We start from the raw sequence: 21,298 nt of genomic DNA on the forward strand, positions 1-21,298 counted from the left end.
CCAATGCACTGAAGAAAACAATTGAGAAATTAAGGGGAAATCTAATAATGTGGTCATTGTTATCAGCCATTTATGTCTTTTCAATGTCGTTATTTTGGGCACCAGTGGAAAAGGGTTTAATTTATTCTACCAACTGTGCTAAAGTTTAAAAAAAAAAAACAGGCAAATTTTTCAATCTGCCTTGCATTTGTGGGCATAACGAGCTTGACACAATTTCAAAATATGCTTGCACTGTGGAGGCACTATTTGGATTTCTCTTTTTAATTAGATCTACTAATTCTGATCCAGAATAATTATGTTTTTTATAATATGGAATCCAGTAGTCAACCATTTTAAACTCACATTTATTGCATAAATTTCATAGGAACCAGCTTTCAATTGCTCTCTTAACAGCAGTTTCATAGCAACGTGATCTTTAGAAATAGCGAGTTAGTCCATCTAGCAGTGCTGTAACCACAAATGTTATTTACAGAAACGTAAAGACGTCTTAACATTCCTGTTAATAACACAGATTGAGTCGAGTTTCCAACCAATGTTCGAAGGTGAAAAATAAAGTTATGGCAGAAGTGCCAACTTATTTTCCTGTGATTATTGTCCAAAGCGCTTGGGGAAAGTTACTTCACCATCTGGTATCACTAAACCTAGCATAAAAACAAGCTACAGATGCGAAAAGCATAACAATTCGAAAACAATAAAAACGGACGAGATGAGTGCGTACAACCGACGTGCGGCACTTCGCAGCAGGAGCCCCAGCCGTGGATCCTCCGAGTCGGAGATGAACGAGTCCGGCTACACGTCCTTCCGGGCACCGCTGAATTCCACCGCGGGGACGCCATTTTTGTTGGAGGATGCGGAGGGCGAGAACTGTCGCAATGCATCGAACACCAGCTCGCTGTCGATTCGAGGCCTATCCACGCCCAGTGGCCATGAAGATCAGGAATTTTTGGACTGGGGCAAGCCTCATCCGAGAACCCATCCACAAAGGCAGAGCACCGTGCAGGAGGAGTCCTTCTCGATGACGCCGCGCCTTCTTGACGCACAAAGTCTACCCAAGCGGCGCAAGAAGCACTTCCAGCCGCCGCATAGCAGCCCCAAGAAGTCGAAGAAGCTGCTTTTCCCGTTAGAGCAACCTCAGGGCAAGAACCGCTTCTACGGCGGGGTGGAGCGGTTGGACATCGTGGCCAAACTGGCCCAGACGGAAGCTCTGGAGTGCATACTGCGTCATGTGAGCGCCCCCACGCTAGACGTGATGACGAAAGTGTCGCTGGCCTGGAAGCAGGCCGTCTACCGTAGCCAGCGGAACTTGGAGCGCCTGCAGAACCACCGGCTCAAGCTGAGCCTCACCAAAGAGAATTCTCATGTTCCCAAGCGGCGCAACCATGTGCCGAAGGCAAACAAATCAGTGCCATTGCAGACCTCGAACCACAGCAGCCTGGCCAACAGTGCCGCCTCGCTGATGGACTCGGGAAACTCGAGCTTTCACCTGATGGACGTGGATGCCGGCCGAGTTCTGCGCGAGCAGACGCAGCGCGTCAAGTGCCCGCGATGCGGACGGGGCAGCCGAGTCTTCGTCAGCGAGGCAATCAAGAGCGTCGACAATCCGCTGTCCCAGACGCTGCCCATCGGACGCAACAACAGTACATTCCTCAGTGGAGCAGGCGGGCCGCCTCTGAAGCGCTTTTTATCGCTCGACCTCGACGAGATCAAGACCCCAACGCAAGCACCCGACTACAACTTTGCCGAGTGCACCAGTGTCATCTGCCAGTTCCGCTTTTGCGTAAACTGCCTCAGCAAGTCGCATCCCGGTGAACGTTGCCTTGTCACCGAGCTGGACACGCCCTCTAAACTAATGATGCCTCGGGAGCGGCAAACGCCGCCCCATCGTGGTCAGAATCGGGACCCCAAGATCAGGAGGAAGAACTCGCTCAAGCGACTGTGCTTTTAGCTTTAGCATAGCCTTTTATTTACGTTAGTATTCGACTTGTTCAAATCGCATCAATTCCGTATTATGTTCTCTGCGTTAAGTTCCACCAATCACATTCTCATAGTTGTTTTTAAATCGTTCACTGTAAGGTTTGCCGAAAAACTGTACCTCTGTGAGATTAGTATTTTTACATAAGCAACGAATAATAAACATTTTATAATTAGAGCTTTAAATCAGAATTGTATTACATTTATTTGGGGTGAAACTGTTCAGTGTTTATCAACTTGAGTCTTGCAAATCATTTTCTAAGACAATACACGGAAAAACCGTTTCAAATTTAAATTTTACACTATATCACAAAAATTTACGTTTGTTTGCGGTTTAAGAATCCGCTTATTCGTACATAGATGGGTCACCCCAATCATTTCGGATTTGTTTTGTTTTTACTTCTGCGGGACTTGGTCACACTGAAGCAAACACGTGTGGAGTGCGGTTGCCGCACGTTTTTATTATTTTTCGTTCGAACCGTTAAATTTCTTAAACAGAGAGGAAAAAGGCATCCAAAATGAGTACCGCGTTAGCCCAGCAGCTGCAGAAATTGTCGGCGCCGCAGTCGTCGATCACGCTGGCGGACGCCCGAAGTCGCGCCTCCGTGCTTTTCGACCCGAAGGAGGCGGCCAAAAAAGACCGGCGCTCCATCTACAACATCGGGCTGGTGGGATTGCAGGAGCTAACAGAGTTTAATCCGGCCTTTAAGGAGTTTCAACTTACGCTGTTCGACGAGGCCACACTGACGCTGGAGCGATCCGTGGAGCTGCCGGAGGTAAACAAGCTTCTGGACGCGGCCATTGCCAAGTTCCTGCGCCTGCTGTCGCCCTACCTCCTGTTACGCCCCGCCCACATGGCCTTCGAGTGGCTCCTACGTCGATTCCAAGTGCACGAGTATAATCGCAGCGAGGTGATGGCTCTTATCCTGCCCTACCACGAGACCAAGATCTTCGTCCAGATAGTGCAGACCATGCGACTGCGGTCCCCCGATGGCGACTGGTACTGGCTACGCCGACTGCAGCGACCTGGCGTCCCACTGGCCAAGACGGCGATCATTAACAGGGCCGCCAGCAACCCCGCCTTTCTCGGCTTCGTCTGCAAGAGCACCCAGAAGGCCGTCAAGGAATTAGGTCCACGGGCCCATCAATTGCAGGCGCAGATCAACTTCTACGCCACCGTCGTTGTGGGCGCCCTGCAAACGGCAAAGCCCCTGCAGGATTGGCACATTACCACCATCCTTGAGTCGCTGCTCAAGGGTCTGGTGTCAGACACCATCGACTTCATGGCCGCCGCCTATGTAATCGTTGCCCAGCTGGTCTCCCGCACCAAGCTAAAAAGCAAGGTGTGCAACGCTTTGCTAGAACGTGTTGCCAACTGTCCGTTCGAAAGGCTCCACAGTGAGTCCCTGCTCCTGCTCATCTGTATCTACGGCAAGCAGCAGGCCGCAGTGCCGCAATTTAAGCCAGAGACTGTCCTCAATCTGGTGGGGCAGAAGTGGCTTATTTCAACGCTGGCCTCTCTGGTCAAGGGCAACATCGCCATCGAGTCCATCTGCATGCCACTCATGACGGGCGCCGTTGTCGCCATTAGGGAGGAGAACGCCGCCTCGAACTCGTGCAAACAGTTCTTGGACAATCTGCTTTCGGATGTACCATTAGCAACGCCGACTGCCCAGCAAATAATCAAGTGAGTTATTATAATTACCCTCCATTTTTATTGGTTTAAGCAAATAGATTTATTAGATTTATTTTACTTAACTATTCTAAACCTACTTTAATCTTGTTTATGTGGTTATTACATTTTTTTTTTAATGTCGTATTCTTTTACCTTTATTTAAGTTGTTTTTTGGATACTTTTGTGGACACGGAAATCGATGCACCTGAGCCTATGGATACAGGTATAAACGATGAAGACGATACCATCGTAATTGATTCTGATGATGAGGCAGACCAAGAGAAGACCAGCTTTCAGACCTGGTACTCTGGTTACCTCGAAAAACTAGAAAGACGTTATCCGGAAGCCTTCGACCTAAGCGTCAAGGAGGCATTAAGGACCAAATCCACCACAAGTAATCGTAAAAAGGCTCTAAAGTTGGCTCTTGGTAAGTGATTTATATAGTTCCACCAGAACCCAATTATTAAGTTCTCACATCGTTGTAGGTTTTCGTCTCAATACCTTGGATGAAAAGGCAAAGCACGCGTACGAGAAACTCTATCATTACAGTGCAGACTGGCGACTAAATGCTGTTCAGCAGCTGCTCAAAAACCTCCAGGTGTCCAAGAAGCGGGAGCGAAGCGTAAAACTTCTGCACGAGTGTTTGCCCGACAGGATCAATGATGACAGTGGAGCTATTGTGGCGGCCGTTTTGTCGGTGCCGACTGAGGAGCTGGCCGAGATGTTGGGTGCTCTGCCCCTAGCCAAAACCCTATGCCGTTTGCTTCACAGAGCACAATCCGAAAAGGACCCGGAATGGCAGCCCGTGGTTCCGTTGGCCGTCACCCACTTGACCTCGGCCCTGGTTAGTGGTTACTATGACCATAATCTGGTGTTGCTGGCGCTGATGCCATTGCTCTTCCCTGGCGAAAGTCTGGCAGAGCACGAGCACAAGGCTCTTACAATTCTGTTGAGCAGTGACTTTGCTGGTAAAGTGCCGTTCCTGGCAGAACTGAAAGTGAGCAGTGAGTTTAGCGATTTCAAAGCCAACGAGCATCGTCAGCACTTTTTGGATGTAATTGCGAGCAGCAGTCAAGAGCTCGACAGTCAAGAACGGGCGCTGCTACAAAGTGTGGAGGATCACGGCGGGGAAGCTTACATACAGGAGGCCTCCCAGCTGACCCATCTTCTGCTTCTTTTGACCGCCTACGCCAAGAGGGAACTGCAAGCGCAGGAATGCCTGCACATGTTGGAGAAAATCGTGCTATACGGTCGACGCATCCATTTCCGGGTGGCCAAGGGTCAACGTGATTCGCAAAACTTCGTCCCTCTCCAATTGTATGTGGATTTCCTTTTGACTTTGGTAAAGAACACCAAATGGACATCCTTGGACACGACACCGTGGAATCAATTGACAGATGAACTTCGTCTTTGTCTGCGCCTACTGGAGATAATATGCGCCCAAGTCTTCTCGGAGAAGACTGACCATCCCGAGCGAAACGAGTGGACGCGAGCCCTGCAGCAAAGTCTGCAAATAATGCTGCCCGAGCCTCAAGCACGGCTTGAACTGCTGTCCAACTTCTATGTCTTTGAACGATTGCCGGAATTGTGGCCTCGGGACTCGGATTACGCCGTGTTTCGGTTGCAGGGCTTCCTGTTGCTAGAGGCAGTGCTGTCGAACCCGAAATCGCAACTAAACTGCAGCCTGGTTCATGTGCTGCGAGTGGCCAATGCCTGCGGATCGCCCCTTCAAACTCTGCGAGTGCAGGCCATCAACACTCTGCAATTGATGAGCAGCCGCAAACTGGTGTCCCATGTGGAGCAATTCGTGCGATCACTGCTGCAGCGCAAGAGCGAGCTGGGAATGGACCACGAGCAATATGCTCTGATCCTGTACACCATTCTGGAGCCGGAAAAGGCCACTGCCAAGGAGAAACTGGTGCTGTCCAAGCTGAGAAGATCTGTTTTGTCATTGGCCTCCGATCCCGAGCAGCCGCCCATTTGCACCGCAGCTTTGTTGGCGGCCCTTAAGCACGTCAACGATGAGAGCTTCTTGAACGATTTAATACCCCTGGGTCTCGAGTCTCTTAAGAAGATCGCCGCCGACGAGGGCATCCAGCACTTGAAACAGCTGCCGTGGCCGCACAGCGAAATCTACAAGTCGGTGATCGAGAAATTCGAGGGACGAGTGGGGCTGAACGTTCTTCTTCGCAAGGATTTGGCCTGGCAGCTGTTCGAGGAGAGTTTCGCCCACCATGACGCTTATGTGCAGCTGGAGCAGAAGCTTCAGCCGTTGCCCTGCGTCCTCCTGAACAGCCTCACTCCTGAGACCTTTGAGCAAATGCAGCCCAAGCACAAGGTGGCTTTGATCAAGTTGATAGTGGAGGCGTCCACTTACTCGGACAACGATAGCATCTTCCTGGCCAGCCATAGGTTGCTGAAGCGCTGCCGACTGGAGTGCAGACCCCTCGTGGCAATACTGTCGGACATGGCCAACAGCAAGGTGCCGCAGCAGCCTGCCCCCAAGCGACGCAGCGTGGTGACCACCCAACTGGACCTAACCAACCTTAACTGGAAGCGGGGAATGACTCTCCTCGAGCTGCTGGAGCACAAGAAGCAGCTGGTCGAAGCGGAGTTGCTGATTCCACCGCTGTTCGAACTCCTGGCGGCCTGCTTAACGTTGGAGGACCACAGCGCCGTCGAGTATCCCAAGCAGCTGATCCTCTCGAGCTTGCTGCACTGCTGTCAGACGGCCCAGGCTGCCGGCGTGCAGTTGGTCAATGTCCTGCCCGAGTCCTGCTTCCGCATCGAGCTGGTGGTTCAGTGCCTGCGGAACACGCGCAACCCGCAGACCCAGCAACACGCCCTGCTCTTCCTGACCCACTGCGCCGGCATGTATCCGCAGCAGGTGCTGCACAAGATCGTCGAGATCTTCACCTTCGTGGGATCCACGGTGGCGCGCCACGACGACGCCTTCAGCCTGCACATCATCCACAATGTGGTGGAGTCGATCATACCCATCCTGCTGCTGAAGACGGGACACAGGGCGCTGGTTATTCCCGTGCTCAAGGTGTTTGCCGATATCTGTGCGGATGTGCCGGTGCATCGGAGGTTGCCCCTCTACGCTACTCTGTTCCGCGTGCTGGAGCCCAAGGAGCATCTCTGGCAGTTCCTGTGCATAGTGTTCGAATCGCAGGTGCTTCTGGAGCAAAGCTCTCCGAAGGTTTCCTCAGACAAATCGCGACTGGACTTCGCTCGCGAGCTAACGCTGATGTTCGAGGACCCGACGGTCGGCTTGCAGACCTGCATCCGTCTGTTGGAGTACCAGGCCAAGTTGCCGATAAACAAGAGCGGACCTTCGGGGAAAACCAGCAGCCCGGCTTTCTCCACGGAACAGCAGCTCTTCGATGTAGGAACCCGAACGTTCAAGCAGCTGCGCCACTACAGGTACCTCATCATGGACTTCCTGTCTGGAATCAGCAGCTGCAACGAGTGGCAGGCGAAGATGAAGCGGCCCGATCCCACAGAGCTATTGCCGTACTATCAGGATCTTATCCTCAAGACGCTCGCGTACGTGGGCATTGTGAATGAAGCCTTGGAAGCAGCTTCCGAAACGCCCTCGCTCGAGAAGTACTGGCGGGTACTGGGTAACCATGCCCACGATGTTCTGGACAACGCCATCGGGCTGCTGGCCCCGGAACACTTCCTCACCGTGATCACCGAGCTACTGCAGCACGACCTTGTGTATGTGCGCATCAAGGTGTTGGAGTTGTTGGTGACTAAGTTGAACCCCACAAACGACTACTTTGAGGACTGCGCGGCGAAGCACTTTGCAGTTCTTTTCGCGCCGTTACAGGACATTATCAATGGAATCCTGGAGTCAGGCGGCAGCAGTGCACAGCAGGCGAAGCTGCAACAAACCGCTCTGCACGCTCTCCAGCTCTTGGCCCTCCGCCACGGTCGGGAGTTTATCGAGGAATGCCGCTCCTTGTTGGCCATCCTGACCAAGATCACTAAGAAGCGAGCCAACGTGCCCAAGGCAGTGGTAGGCAACGTGGTGCTGACCCTCGTCGAGATCTGTGCGAGTCTCAAGGCCCACGCTTTGGCCCAGCTGCCCAAATTCGCGCCCCAACTTACGGAGCTTCTCAAGGAGCAGGTTCACCAGATGGCCACGCTTAAACAGGGACCGGACTACCTCTGCTCCACCCTGGTCACTGGTAAGTCTTATTAATTAATATATTGATAAAATCTTTCGCCGTTAAATTCAGATTTCAATTATATGAAGAATCATAAAAAAATATCATATCAAAAATATTACCAATCCTTGCTTCCAAGAATGAAAACCTAAATGAATAGTTAATCATTTTGTAACTTTGCTTTCCCATTAAAACTATATTTTTATTAAACTTAAAATTGTTCCCTATCAGATAAGATTGTCTCTTTATCCAACTAACTTTTTTTATTTTTCTTTTTTAGCTCTGCACAAACTCTTCAAGGCCTTGCCGCTTTTCCTGGGACCCTACTTGGTAGACATCCTCGCAGGCTTGTCACGGCTCTCGGTGCAACTGGACAGTCCGCTGCTGTTGCAGGACAAACGTGCACAGGCGCTAAAGCAGCGGCTCGCTGAGGTGTGGGCTGCGGTGGCCCAGGGCGTGGAGGTGCGCATCCTCGTTCCCAGCTGCTCAAAGACCTTCTCCAGCCTGCTGGAGCAACAAGCCTACGATGAGTTGGGCCATCTGATGCAGCAGCTGCTGCTGCAGAGCATCCGGCACAATGCAGCGGCTCAATTGCAGGCGGTGCAGGATCCCCTCAGTGAGTTGTTCCTGCAGGCGCTGGACTTCCGGCTGCAGGTGCGTGGTCGTGGCTTGCAGAGGCAACTCGTGTCGGATGTGGAGTCCGCTATCGCCGAGACCTTTGTGACATGGATCCTAAAACTGTCCGAGACGAGCTTCCGGCCCATGTACGCTCGGGTGCACAAGTGGGCGTTGGAGAACAGTTCCAGGGAAACGCGGCTCACCTACTTCCTGCTGACCAACCGAATCGCCGAGGCCCTCAAGTCGCTGTTTGTGCTGTTTGCCAGCGAGTTTGTCGAAGATGCCTCTCGCTTGCTGGCGGAGCACAATACCCTCAGTCCAAAGTTCGAGGCCGGCGATCCGGAAGATGATGTGGAGCTGCTGACCGCCATCCTAAACACTCTGCATCATGTGTTCTTGTACTGCAGCGAGGACTTCGTCAACGAGCATCGCTTCAACGCGCTGATGCCGCCGCTGGTTAACCAGTTGGAGAACGACCTGGTCCTGGGTAGTGAGCCACTGCACCAGGTGCTCAGCAATACCATCGCCCAGCTGGCGGTGGCCACCAACGATGTGATGTGGAAGCAGCTCAACAGCCAAGTGCTCCTCAAGACCCGCACGCCGACACCTGAGGTGCGCATTCTGGCCTTCAACAGCTGCGTGGCCATAGCTCGCAAGCTGGGCGAGAGTTACGCCCCCTTGTTGCCGGAAACGGTTCCCTTCATCGCCGAGCTGCTGGAGGACGAACACCAGCGGGTGGAGAAGAACACTCGCAGTGCGGTGCAGGAGTTGGAGACCATTCTGGGCGAGCCAGTGCAAAAGTATCTATAATGTGGAATCCATTGTCCAACTGTTATTCTCTGCAAATGTAATATACAATCGAACGGGCATAAATATGTTATTGCTTCAAATAATAAAAAAATGTATTTTACTCTTGGCGTTTTTTAAAACAATATTTATGTTATTGAACACATTTATAAAAGCATTGTCAATTCATCAGTACGTCTCCTTCGGCTTAACTTCAAACCTTAACTGGAGTCGGTGATGTTATTCTTTTTGTTTTATCCTGCGGGCTTATAATTTCTTATCTAGAATATGATAGGTTTTATGTTGTATTAAATCTGAAAAAAAGTAAAGAGTGTAAATAATTAACTGTACTTGAGGCGAATGAACAATAACCATCCGGTTTTCTTACTATAAGTTATTTATTTGCCAAGCTTCTCCCCATCGACTTGGGCGCAAAATGTTCCTAATTTCCGTTTGGTTTTTATATTCATATCTTCTTTGAAAGCATGCTGTACTTTCAATGATTTTATTATTAGAATTAAGTAATAGGAAAAGTGGTTGTGCTTATCTTAATTATTTATTTCGGAATGCAGGGTCCGCTTAAACTAGTGTACAATAGGAAAACAATCAACATTATTCTTGACACAAGTCGAGCAAAAGGAGGGCGAGGAGAACTATGTGTTGTAGGTGTAGGAGATGGTGGGGATGTGGGCGTTGGTGAGCGTGTTGTCGTGCGTCTCCTTGTCCTCGGGGATCTCGGGATCCTCGCGCTCCTCCTCCTCGTCGATGATGCTGATGTCGCGGATGGACGGCCGGTGGCTGCGTCGCCAGCCGCTGAGATCCTGCGGCTGTTTGGTCTTGGTCAGGAGCTTGGTGCCCGTCACCGAGATCAGGATCGCTCCGAGCGGAGCGGTCAGGACGATGCTGAACACGCAGATCGTCTGCACGATGTTCGCCCAGTTGCGCTCCTCGTCCGTGGAGTCGTCACCGAGGTGCTTCAGGGCCACTGGACCGAGGGCCGCCTGCACCGTGGCCTTGGCCATCCACGACAGGCCGACGAAGAACTTCTCCTTGGTGTTCAGCCGATCCCCGAAGGCAATGCCCGCCGTGGTGAAGATGCGCAGGATGGCGCCCGTGAAGATGCAGGCCGCTCCAATGGACACCGTGTGCGAGTCCAGCTCGCGAATCTTGACGGTGGCCCCGGTCAGGCCGAACAGGATCGGCTCGAAGATCATCCAGAAGATCTCGAAGGCGGTGGACACCGGGTTGTCCTCCACGTCCCAGCCGTCCTTGCACCAGAACAGGTTCGACACGAAGGCCGAGAAGACGACGGCCAGGGGTCCGGCGCCCTCGAAGCCCAGCTCCTCGCTGCCGTAGATGGCCATCAGGCCGCCGGTGAAGAGCAGCAGCGTCCGCAGCGGCACCACGTACGCGTCACCCTTCTCCGGAAAGATGCGGGCCAGCGAACCCCAGATGACGCCGAATCCCAGTCCGCCCAGGATGCAAACCGGAGCCTGGGCGATCTGGTAGGCCAGCCCCTTGTCGGAGAACATCACCGTGCTGATGATGCCGAAAATGGCCACCGACAGGGCGTCGTCCACTCCAGCCACGGCCACCACCAGCGTGGGAATGCCCTTGGCCACGCCGTAGCCCTTGGTCCGCAGCCGGAAAAGGCAGGGCACCACCACAGCCGGAGACACCGCCGCGATGATCGAGCCCAGCAGGAAGGCCCAGATCCAGGGCAGGTCCAGCAGGAAGTGCGACATCACGGCCATCACCACCGCCTCCACGCACCACGGGATGATGCCCAGCTTCAGGATCGTCTTGTACACCTTCTTGAAGGCCTCCGGCTCCATTTCGAGGCCAGCTCGAGTCAGGATTATGGTCAGCGCGAACTTGCGCAGGTGCGCCGTCACCTTCGAGAAGTCCCCATCGATATTCGCCCAGCCAACGTTCTGGAAAAAGAGAAATCCAGAAAAGGAGTTATTAGTTCACGTTTAGATACAAAGATATACAAATTAAATTTCAAAATTTTAAATTTGCTGAGATTATTTGATAACTTTAAAAGGGTTTTATTATATGTTATTATTTACAAATGTATTTTGTGCTCACCTGGAAGAGAATGCCCACCAAGAGCATTCCAATTAGACGCGGCAAGGTGGTCAGCGATATCAGGTAGCCACCAAAGTTTGCGGCCACAGTGAGGACGACCAGGCCGAAGAGCTGTCCTCCAGGGGCAGCTGAGTCGCCGATGATCACAAAGGCCGTGACCCAGATAAGGACACCTGTAAATCAATTAAAAGGTTTTGCATTTATAAATTATAGCCATACATACAAACAATAGTCTAACCAATCAAATATGAAGCATTTTATTCTAACAAATCGTCAGTAACGAAAGATTGGGTATTTAATTCTTGAATTAGATTATCAGACTGTTTATAATTATTTTATAGGGAAATCCCCATCAGTTTTGTAAAAACACATTTGGGTACTTGACTTAGTTATTTGGTTACTTATTTTCCTTTTCTAAGAAGTCAACAGTCCCGGAAGCTAAGTATGTTTGAGTGGGTATTTTCTATCACTGAAGTAGATTATCGGACCGATTATAGTTATTTTGTATTAAAAAACCCAATGGCTCAATAAAATTTTATGTCGCCACTTGAATGATTTACAAACTTCTCATTAATTTGCTTGTAATCTTAGTTTGAATAACGAACCAAAGTTTCTGAGATTAAAGAGATTACTTTTAGGATAATATTTTTATCAAAAAAGGAAACTTAACCAAATGAATCGAACCTTACACCAATCCCACTGTGAACTTACCAATTAGAATAATTGAAATCAGGCGGGACACCGTCCTGAAGGTGGGACAGAGCGGGTAGGGGAAGATCTTCTGCCAGAAGGGCGGCTCCCAGGACGAGGAGGGCTCCTCGCCGCGGCACTTGAGGCAGAAGGTGTACATCCAGGACTCCTCCACGTAGTTGGCTCCGCCATTGCTGTCGCCACCGGAAGTGTTTCCCATCTGGTGGCCATTGTACTTCGCGTTGAGCACGTCCAGCGCATTCTGTCGATAGTTTTCTGCAATACGAAATGGTTACAATCCACTTATGAATGAATCGAACTGCTTTGGTGAGTACGCAGTCTAACAGACCAGCGGAAAATTATCTCGTCAGTCATCATGGATCTCTAATTAGGTGATAACCATCAAGTCGAAGGGGAGTACGTCAGAGGCAAGACCTACGCAATAATATTGGGATTCGGTAGAGAGCCAACTCCCCCCGCCTCGCTAATTGATAATGTAAATTGGAAATGGAAATAGACGCAGAGGCACAGCCCCTAATCAAACAGTCGGTTGAACTTGAGATATTTGCATTTTTCAACTGACTAAATCAAGCCGCAAACTCAACGAGACCGTGACATTGGTCTCCTAATAGGAAACTTCCTACCATATTTAACCCAAAACATTATTATTACGCCTAATACGTGTTAAAATCTCAGTGAATCAAACGTGTAATTGAGCCCAATTTATAAATTAAATGCTACATGCGCATATTACAGATTTTTTATTTACCACAAGATAATTAATTGGCACTCGAATGTTAAATTTCAACGTAATTTAAAGCCAACGGTTTTCCCATTATTAAGTATGCTTCATATTTTTTTATTCACATGTAAGCACTTGAACATAAAATTCCTCTTTTATGCGCCACTCACAATCAGTTTATTTCGCTTTTGATGGGAGTCCCAAACTTTTTATAATGTTTACTTATTAGTTCGCTGGCACTTTAAAAGTTTCGTTACTTTATACATTTTTATTGAATTTATCAAAGTAAAAACGAAAATATCGTAAATTTAGTAACAGCTCAAAAAGAAATTAAAAGTGTGCGACTTTTATTCTTTAAGCCTTTCGTTTAAGTTTAAAAAGACATTTTTGCACGTTTTAAAAAGAATTTATTGGTTTTTGTGGCGCCTGTGATTGAGTTTATTAAACGTGTCTGTTGCTGAAATACACAATTGCACACCTAAAAACTGAGCATTTACGCCGCAGACTGAATAAGAAATATTTTCAACAAAGGTAAATAAAAGTTTACGGGTGCCAATATTCTACAGCTATATCTTCATTAAGTTAAGTAATTTCAAGAAATTATCCATGAAATATAAAACATTCCCTTTCCTTTTCCCAAAAAGAAGCAATATGTAAGCTTAATTTCTAAGTGCCTATTTAAGCTTTTTGATAAGTGTTTCTTTACTTACCATAGCTGTGGGTTGAGGCCCGGTCACTATCGTTGTCATGGGGCACTGGCTCCTTGAGGATGCTCTTCCTTCGCGCCGGCCCAATATCCGAGTGCGAGTGTGTGGAAGTCTGCGGTGTTGACAAAAATCAGAGTTATTTAACCCGAACGACAGACCGTTATCGTTAACACAAGTTCGAAGCGTTCGCCCCGTATATATATTTTCATTACGAGATTATACGAGCGGAGCACAAAAAATCCGTTTTATTACGTACGTATTTGCCGAAACAATCGCAATCGGTAGCGACTAATGAATTCCGACAGCACACTCACCTGTGAAATTTTACGCCTCGGGTTCTGTTCGTAGGCGGGATTATCGTATCCGGCACCGAGACCTCCAGTTCCGGCGATCACCGGCGGATCGGAGATAATGCTGACCCGCCGCTTCGGCTGACTTTCGATGACGATGGTGCTCTTGTGGTTGCCACTGCCATTCGAATTGGGCATGGGCACATCGCTGGGCACTGGGATCGGGCTTGGAGCGATAACGCTGGTGGGGGTGGTGATGGTCGTCGGACCTCCGCCGACGGAGGAATCCTCGCGAGCTCCTGGCTCTCCCGTGGCCGTCATCGTCTTGTGGCTCTGGCGGAACGAATTTTATGATCAGTTATCTTAACTTGTCCGAGGGTTTTATGGCCGAATTAATGGCGGTTGGGCTTACACTAAACATCTGACGGCGTCGCGAATCGAAAGTATAAAAATATTAATCAGCGATACGCGAGTTTTTACAACTATCTCGTTCGACGTTTAGCAATGAAATAAATTCATTACCACGCGGTGGCAATCCGCCAGCTGCAGGTGCACACACACAGTCCCTCACACACACCTGCCGTGCTACACTGACAGAAATGGCGAGGCGCTAATTGGAAGCCCAAACAGTGGCTTATCAATCTTGGGGAGGGGAATATACATATGTAGTGCTTTAAAAGGTGAAAATAACTTTTTCCGCTAAATAAACCTATTTATTTATTAGGCAAAAAACGAACTACATTGCTTTATTACTCGCATAAAAAAACAAGTTCTTTTTTATATAACCTAAATATATATTGATTACTGCTCTTTATTGCTTTAAAGTTATAATGAAAAACAAACAAACACTTTTTTACTTTTAACTACTGTTTAGATCACTTTGTTCCCTCCAGCTTGTCAAACAGATTTTTTCTAGGCGAACTTAAAATCTAGTTAATTAGGTAAGTTTATTGAGGTAAAAACAAAAAAGATTTCTAAATTAGGTATGATTTATAGTTAATGTAAGGCCCCTTTTAAAGCAGCCCACCCATTAAACAATAAATTAAAGTCTCCCGTAACATTCCTTCATTTTTCCCAGTGCCAATGTGAACTTGCGAATCGTTAAAGAGTAACGTAAATATTAAATAAATATTGTAAAAACTTCTAAAAACCTCAATAAAAATTAACAGCAATTAGCTTTAATTATATCACCCGGCCCGAAAGGGACACATGATATACACTGAGATATGGATGTGTACACATATCTCTTCCTATGAATATGTAAAAACCTGGTCGGTTCTCGCTTTGATGACCAAGAAGTTTTTTAGCCATTTGTTTGACGTTCAATTATGACGCGTTTTATCTAAATAAATTCACGTGAGCTCGGCTTAATTTCTGTCTCTTTTCCTCCCCTTTTTGTTTTCAAGCGGCGCGTCGAGACGTCTCGAAATAATGAGGCTGAATTGATTATTTTATACGTTCTGTGATTATTTGTTTTTCGGGGCTTTCCGTTGCTTTTGCTATTTTTTGTTTCTGCGGCGAGGAGAACAAAATGTGACACCAAGTCATGCGGTTCGTTAGCTGAAATCAAACAAAGCCACAGGCATGTCGGTTGCCTGGCTAAATGTTGATCTAAAATTTCTTTCCCCCTGAAGCAGAGTTGTTCAAAGTTGCGTTATTCAATCCGCTAATTTATGGCTCACACAAAAGCCAGCAGCAAATAGCAGTTGACAAGTCTGCCCGAAATGCGAAAAATTGATTTAGGAACTAGTGATGAAAACACCTTGAAGGGGTGAAGAAACTTCGATATTATAATATAACGCGCTATTCAATCGCAATGATCTTATTCACTGCAATTACTTTGTCGTTAAACAACGGGCAGCATATTGACTTTATTCACGCTCTGATTAGAGCACTAAATATAGACATTGGCGGGAGGACAGCAGCCGATATCAGGAAGGTTGGGGAAGGAAAAGGTCTATTTGCAATCACAACTGCATAATTGGCCAGCCACGCTCAATGTTTTCAATTTTCACCTCTAATTAGCGCCGCCGATCCAACAAAAGTCTGCTGTTGATATGAGTAATTTGCTGTGAAAAATTGTTTTAGACAATATTTATGCTTGGACAGTCACCTCAGGAGCGAGTGCCGCAGGCTTTCCGGTCTTCGGTCTTCGGTCTTCGGTCTCCATCTCAATCTCAATCTTAATCCGAAGCGATGTCTGAAAACTCGAGTGACTCTGTTTTCTTATACATTTCGGTTTTTGGGGGCTTGGGGCTCTAATTGACGCGTGTCTGGTCGCATACAGACCCGAGTTGAGTTGACAAACTTTTCGACACATCATCATCATTATTATAATCATCATCATCGGCATATCATCGTCACGTGCTATCATGCGAACAAATGGCGAACAAAGCGACTTAATTAGCATTCGTGTGTCATCTGTTGGGGTTTAAGCTATATAAGCAAATATATCTGGCTATATAGCCGTAAGTGTGCGCCAATAGGCTAAGGTTTGTGCCCATCTACAGGTCATCTGTAGGGTGAATAACTCGGGGAAGTCCTCGGCTAGGCTTTTAATTCACGAATTAAGGTTTTAATTGACTTTTAGTGGCGTTGCAGTTTTAATGGGCCATACACAATCGCTTTATTAATTGTACACATCCTAATTATCCTAATAAAACAAATATATACCTATTTCAGTCAAACGTGACAATCAAAACACAAATAATTTATTTTACAAATAATTTTGTAAAAAAAAGCGGAAGAAAATTCTTAACAATAACAAGAAAAATGGTTCTTAGTTGAATTAAATTAATATTTTTATAGCGCAGGGCTTTGGAGAATAATAATAATTTATGCAAAATTTATTTCTCTTTTGGATGGTAGCTAAGAAATTAATTAAAAACACTTTTTTTACCATTGCTTATAATCCTATTTCTGTTACAACTTAGCTTCACATTACACAATATTTCTTTTTTACAACACACGTCTAAATCGTTATAAATCATTAAAACCTTAAGTAAAAGCATACAATTTTTCCGGCCTACAAAACTCTTTGATTGCTGTTTAAGGTTTCCTGTAACCCTTGAAGCCCTTGTAGATTATTTTTGCATTCAGATTCGCTTTCATCAGATTTGCCGCTCTTTGACCTTGCCGGAGGTTGCCCCCTGCCCCTCCCCCTCCCTTCCCCTCTCTCCGGCTACCCCACCTCCTCTTGCACCCACTCCAAAAAGCGTTTTGCATTGCCATCGAATGAACAACAACGGGGAATGATTCTACGTGACATGTTTGCCTGATCGGATTGGCCGAAACATAAGCAAATTCGATGTAGTTAGTTAGCCTGGGTCAGCTGGCTGAAGTGGTTGTTGGCCAGTTGGAGAGTCGGACAGTCGGATAACTGGTCAGGGCCCGAATTGCTTTGCGCGAGCATTGCCAAGCCGCTTTTGGCCCAAAAGGTTTTCCTTTGAGCGCTTCGAGCCCCATTGCACAACGGTCACAGCCAAATGAGGGCCGAAATCATTTACATTTTACACCGATTTTGAAATAACGTCGGCTCCCAATGGGCAGCGAAAGTTGAAGAAGTTTGGAGGTGGCTTAGTATCAGCTACCGGTGACGTGTTTCACTTTTCAACTTGACCAGACAAGAAACGCACTTGTGTTCTTCGAATTCGCTTTTCTAATTGGCCAGTTCGTTGTTCTATTGCCATTAAATTAATCTAATCGATCGCTCGCACTGAGCGTTGTCTACGAAACTGCTCAACAATAGATAATCAGTACAGATAATAAGTTTCGCATTCTTACACAATTAATCCCCTAAGCACTTGAGCTCAGGGAGCGTGTAATTTTTGAGAACAATTCACTTGAATCACTAGAGATTCAAATGGAGGGTATATTTTGTTGGCTATTCCTACGGATTGTTATCACGGAGAGTCACATGTGGACGTCAAGCAGATGTGATGATATTGGACACTTGGCTAATCTCCATTGGGCTTTTTCCGGTTACGATTAGCCAGTAGTAGGGCTCTGTTGTTAAACAAAACAATTCTTATAAACAAAACAATTCTTATAAACAAAACAATTCTTATAAATTTAATTATTATCTGATAAATGCTTGCTTGATTTTTTGTGTTGCCATTATTGGTTTTCACGCCAGATTTTTTTTACGGACTCTGTTGTTAAAGTTTTCTATCAAGATTGATAAACTAAACAATTCTTATAAATTTAATTTTTATGTTATAAGTGCTTGCTTGATTTTTTTTGTTGTCATTATTGCCAAAATTGTTGTTAAGCTTACTGAAAAAATAAATTATACAAGAGATTTACATATATCAGCTATAATAATGTTTTTATTTAATCAAATATAAGCACATAAGTTTGTTTTTAATAAAATGTTCTTCGGCAATAGCCTATCAAGCTGTGTGGAAATTATAAATCTGTTCTTTAACTTTCGTTATATCTTTTTGACAACACATATTAAAACTTTTATGGATTTACAACAAAGTGTTTTTTATAATAGGAATATTTCGAGAAACAATAAGATATCGGTTAAATTGCTTGATGAGGCAAATGATTAAAGTTCGAAGCACTCTTAATTGAGTATCAATAAAACAGAGTTTTTACTGCTCAATGGTTCCTGACTGTACAACTTCAAATTGACGTCAAGGAAGAAGTTTTTGCTGCGAAGTACCAATCAACTGTTAAATTAAAAGGCTCTCTGTGAAAACAGGCACTAAATAAAAGACTATTCGTTGGGAAATTTAAAGAGAATTCTTTAAATAGAGCTCGATTGAAGTTATCAAGTGCTAGATGCCATCTTTTATTGCACCCGGATTTCATTGGAGCCATTCGGGGCCAACCTTTCACAAAGTTATCTTTGGTTGTATATTTGCATTAATTTATTGCAAATATAAAAGACTTTTCAATGATTGATCGCAGCATGTAGAAAATCCGTACAATATAATATGTTCGCGGCTTATCTGACAAACGCGGCCGATAGGAAAGGGCGCTATATAGAAAAAGATTTAGCCATAAAGATGAAATCGTGAAAAAAGGAAAATAAAAATCCACCGAGCACTCGAGTGAGCCGATCATAAAAATCGAAGGCACCACGATTGTTCGGCTATTGTTCGGTGGATCGATAAGGGAGAAGGTGGGGCGGGGACCCCTTATCGTTCCGCCGGATGAGTTAATTGGCTTGTATTGCCCTACTACCCCAACTACCGTGTGGCCAAGTGTGAATTGTGATTGATTCCGAATGCTAAATACGCAGACTGGATCGGGTCCCCTTTAAATTGGCTTCACGATTGCGATCCGATCGCGAAATATGTGTGATTACTCCACTTACGAGTGTTTCATTAACAAACCCACTCCACTCGAATATCAATCAGCCGTGAATGTTATTTCTATATGATCGGATTCGGTTTCGGTTTCGGTTTCATTTTCTTTGGGATTTTGGCTGAGCTCAGGTGCTTTTCTGTGGGGTTTATCTCCCTCAATTGCGGGAATTGTTTATTAAAACATTATCAATATCTGTAATCCCCAGTCGGATCCACTTCACTCTGTTCTACACTCGTTTCGTCTGGCTTCGGCCTTTGTCATTAGTTGCGTTGACAACTGCTAATTGTGGTAAGTGTTTATTGGCCCAATTTTCGAGGCATGAGATAAGATTCGCTCTGGGTTTCGGTTTTAATTATGCATGTAGTTCCTTTACATTTAGTATAGCCGTCTTATCGCAGGTCTCTTTGTGGAACTTCCTCCAGCTATCTAAGCCGCACAAATTACCAACCTTATGACGAGTATTTTGGAGATGTTTTGGTTGGATCTTACGCATAAAATTGCTATTTATATGAAACCATAAAAATTACTTTCTGGCGTGCGGTGTGGTTTGATCTACATCAAATATTAATGTAATAAATGCACAGAGAGAAATATTTAAATCTTTTTGATTTAAAAAGTGTTCAATCATTGAATAGCGTAATACAAAAAAAGGTAAATAATAGTTTTATTTTTGATAAATCCAAATAAAATACCATGTATTAACACGAATCTATTTAAATATTTAGAAGTGCCTAATAACATATTTTCAACGAAGTAAACATTTTTTTATTGTTCAATTTCTTTTCCCGTTTTAATATATATATATTTAATATATGTATGTATATATTATTATAAAACAGAATACCACGAAGTACTTCCTACGCGCTGCGTAGTTTTTTCATTCTTATTTCCAATTCATTGTTTCTTAATATCGTACAAATTAATACGTTCTGAAACCCGTTCACTGCGTACATTAATTGCTTAACCCGCTTGAGGTACCCGATAAATAACATTTTAAATTATGATACAATTGGTAGCACTGCAAATTGATTTTCCTCATGCAATAAAATATTCTTATGCATTCATTTCAAGTTCATTAAGAAATCATTCACATTTCATTAATTTCGGCCAATATGCAAATGCGCAGCAAACCGAAAAAAAGTGAAATATAATATATGAACCAAATTAATAACTGCTCAAATTCGAATGCGGGCGTTTTAATCATAAGCGGGGGCAATTTGCATTTGCACCGGTGGCTGCCTTTGCATTTAATTGGTGTCCCGAAAAAACACGTACGGCCAGAAATGCGAATTATGTAAAGTATTTACTTTATTACAGCCACTGAACTTGAAGGTGGCAGTAAGCTGGAATCGGCGGCGGGGGAACCTACTTTGTATTCACACGGCGGGCAGGAAATTAGACAACTTTCGTTGATGTCTCAAATCTCTTGGCACTTTGTCACTTTTCGTTGTTCTCGGCTTCTTCACTTTTCTCGGCAGAGTGAAGAGTGGGAGTTGTCGATTAATTAGGACTCAGAAGTCGTTCTGCGGAAACTTTTGCTTTCATATTCACACAACGCGATCCATGGAAACGAGTACTCCCAAACGAAGACGATGCGCAACCTGCTTAAAAACACGACTAAATCGCTGCAAATTCCTGCGAGCGTTTTATAGCCACACACACGTTTGTCAGCACAATCGAAAGAATTGAATTGGATCCGCTCTCTTACGTGTATTTGCTCAGTCACTCACTCTCCGATTCCCGAAGAGCAGCCCGAAGTTATATCGCTGTAAGTCTTTTCTTTATCTTCTTGCGCGATCCACCCACCTGAAAATGAAGGTGGGCCAAAGCCCGCTACTTGGATAGGGCGTAAATCAAGGAGATCGGTAGCCAATAGTGTAAGCCAGCCGTATTTCTACGGCTACCGCATGGCAATATCTTCAACCGATGGCCCTCCAGGTATACGACCCATAAAATGGTCAACAAAATAATTTCCTCGTCGCTTCCCAAGCCACTTGACGAACGGCTTTGGCTATAAATTCAATCTATCACAGTGGTCGGACTTTCAGAATTTACTATGGCGAATGCAATGCCATAACACTACTTGGCGGTGTGAAAATACATTATTTATATGGCCCAATATATGACACGAAAAAGTATGCAATAAATAATGATTGATGACCCGAGATAAAGTTTGGTTTTTCTTTAATTAGTCAGTCTTGAAGCGTTCAATCAATCGAAAATCGAAAGCGTTT

The 21,298-nt window shown here is 45.8% G+C and overlaps 3 protein-coding genes across 4 annotated transcripts; 2 read left to right on the forward strand and 1 right to left on the reverse strand.

The window, feature by feature from the left end:
* The first annotated feature begins 607 nt into the window (after positions 1–607).
* LOC108088167 lies at positions 608–2,157 on the forward strand. The gene has a single exon (XM_017185839.2). It carries the CDS (start codon positions 707–709, stop codon positions 1,943–1,945), a length of 1,239 nt encoding a protein of 412 aa, XP_017041328.1. The 5' UTR covers positions 608–706; the 3' UTR covers positions 1,946–2,157.
* A 205-nt stretch (positions 2,158–2,362) lies between these two features.
* On the forward strand, positions 2,363–9,349 carry LOC108088166 (HEAT repeat-containing protein 1 homolog). The gene is made up of 4 exons (XM_017185838.2): positions 2,363–3,658; positions 3,811–4,073; positions 4,132–7,842; positions 8,102–9,349. The coding sequence occupies exons 1-4, from the start codon at positions 2,490–2,492 to the stop codon at positions 9,247–9,249; spliced, it is 6,291 nt and encodes a 2,096-aa protein (XP_017041327.1). The 5' UTR covers positions 2,363–2,489; the 3' UTR covers positions 9,250–9,349.
* Positions 9,350–9,762: 413 nt separating this feature from the next.
* LOC108088213 (sodium/hydrogen exchanger 9B2) lies at positions 9,763–20,665 on the reverse strand. Of its 2 annotated transcripts, none has more exons than XM_017185918.1 (6): positions 20,434–20,665; positions 13,770–14,078; positions 13,459–13,567; positions 12,028–12,282; positions 11,317–11,489; positions 9,763–11,159 (listed from the first exon to the last, which is right to left on the reverse strand). In XM_017185918.1, the coding sequence occupies exons 2-6, from the start codon at positions 14,064–14,066 to the stop codon at positions 9,879–9,881; spliced, it is 2,115 nt and encodes a 704-aa protein (XP_017041407.1). In that variant the 5' UTR covers positions 14,067–14,078; positions 20,434–20,665; the 3' UTR covers positions 9,763–9,878. The 2 variants fall into 2 exon arrangements, with proteins under 2 accessions (XP_017041407.1, XP_017041406.1); XM_017185917.1 differs by lacking the exon at positions 20,434–20,665 and adding an exon at positions 14,158–14,256.
* Between the last annotated feature and the right edge of the window lie 633 nt (positions 20,666–21,298).

Source organism: Drosophila ficusphila, unplaced genomic scaffold (genome assembly GCF_018152265.1).
Source record: "Drosophila ficusphila isolate 14025-0441.05 unplaced genomic scaffold, ASM1815226v1 contig_607, whole genome shotgun sequence".
Taxonomy (NCBI): domain Eukaryota; kingdom Metazoa; phylum Arthropoda; class Insecta; order Diptera; family Drosophilidae; genus Drosophila; species Drosophila ficusphila.

Coding starts and splice junctions, on each gene's coding strand:
- LOC108088213 (XM_017185917.1), bottom strand. Junction 13,568..13,769: donor CGAGGCGTAAAATTTCACAG/GTGAGTGTGCTG, acceptor TCAACACCGCAG/ACTTCCACACACTCGCACTC. Junction 11,160..11,316: donor TGGTGGGCATTCTCTTCCAG/GTGAGCACAAAA, acceptor CTCTTTTTCCAG/AACGTTGGCTGGGCGAATAT.
- LOC108088167 (XM_017185839.2), top strand. CDS start 707: ATGAGTGCGTACAACCGACGTGCGGCACTTCGCAGCAGGAGCCCCAGC.
- LOC108088166 (XM_017185838.2), top strand. CDS start 2,490: ATGAGTACCGCGTTAGCCCAGCAGCTGCAGAAATTGTCGGCGCCGCAG. Junction 3,659..3,810: donor ACTGCCCAGCAAATAATCAA/GTGAGTTATTAT, acceptor CCTTTATTTAAG/TTGTTTTTTGGATACTTTTG. Junction 4,074..4,131: donor GGCTCTAAAGTTGGCTCTTG/GTAAGTGATTTA, acceptor ACATCGTTGTAG/GTTTTCGTCTCAATACCTTG.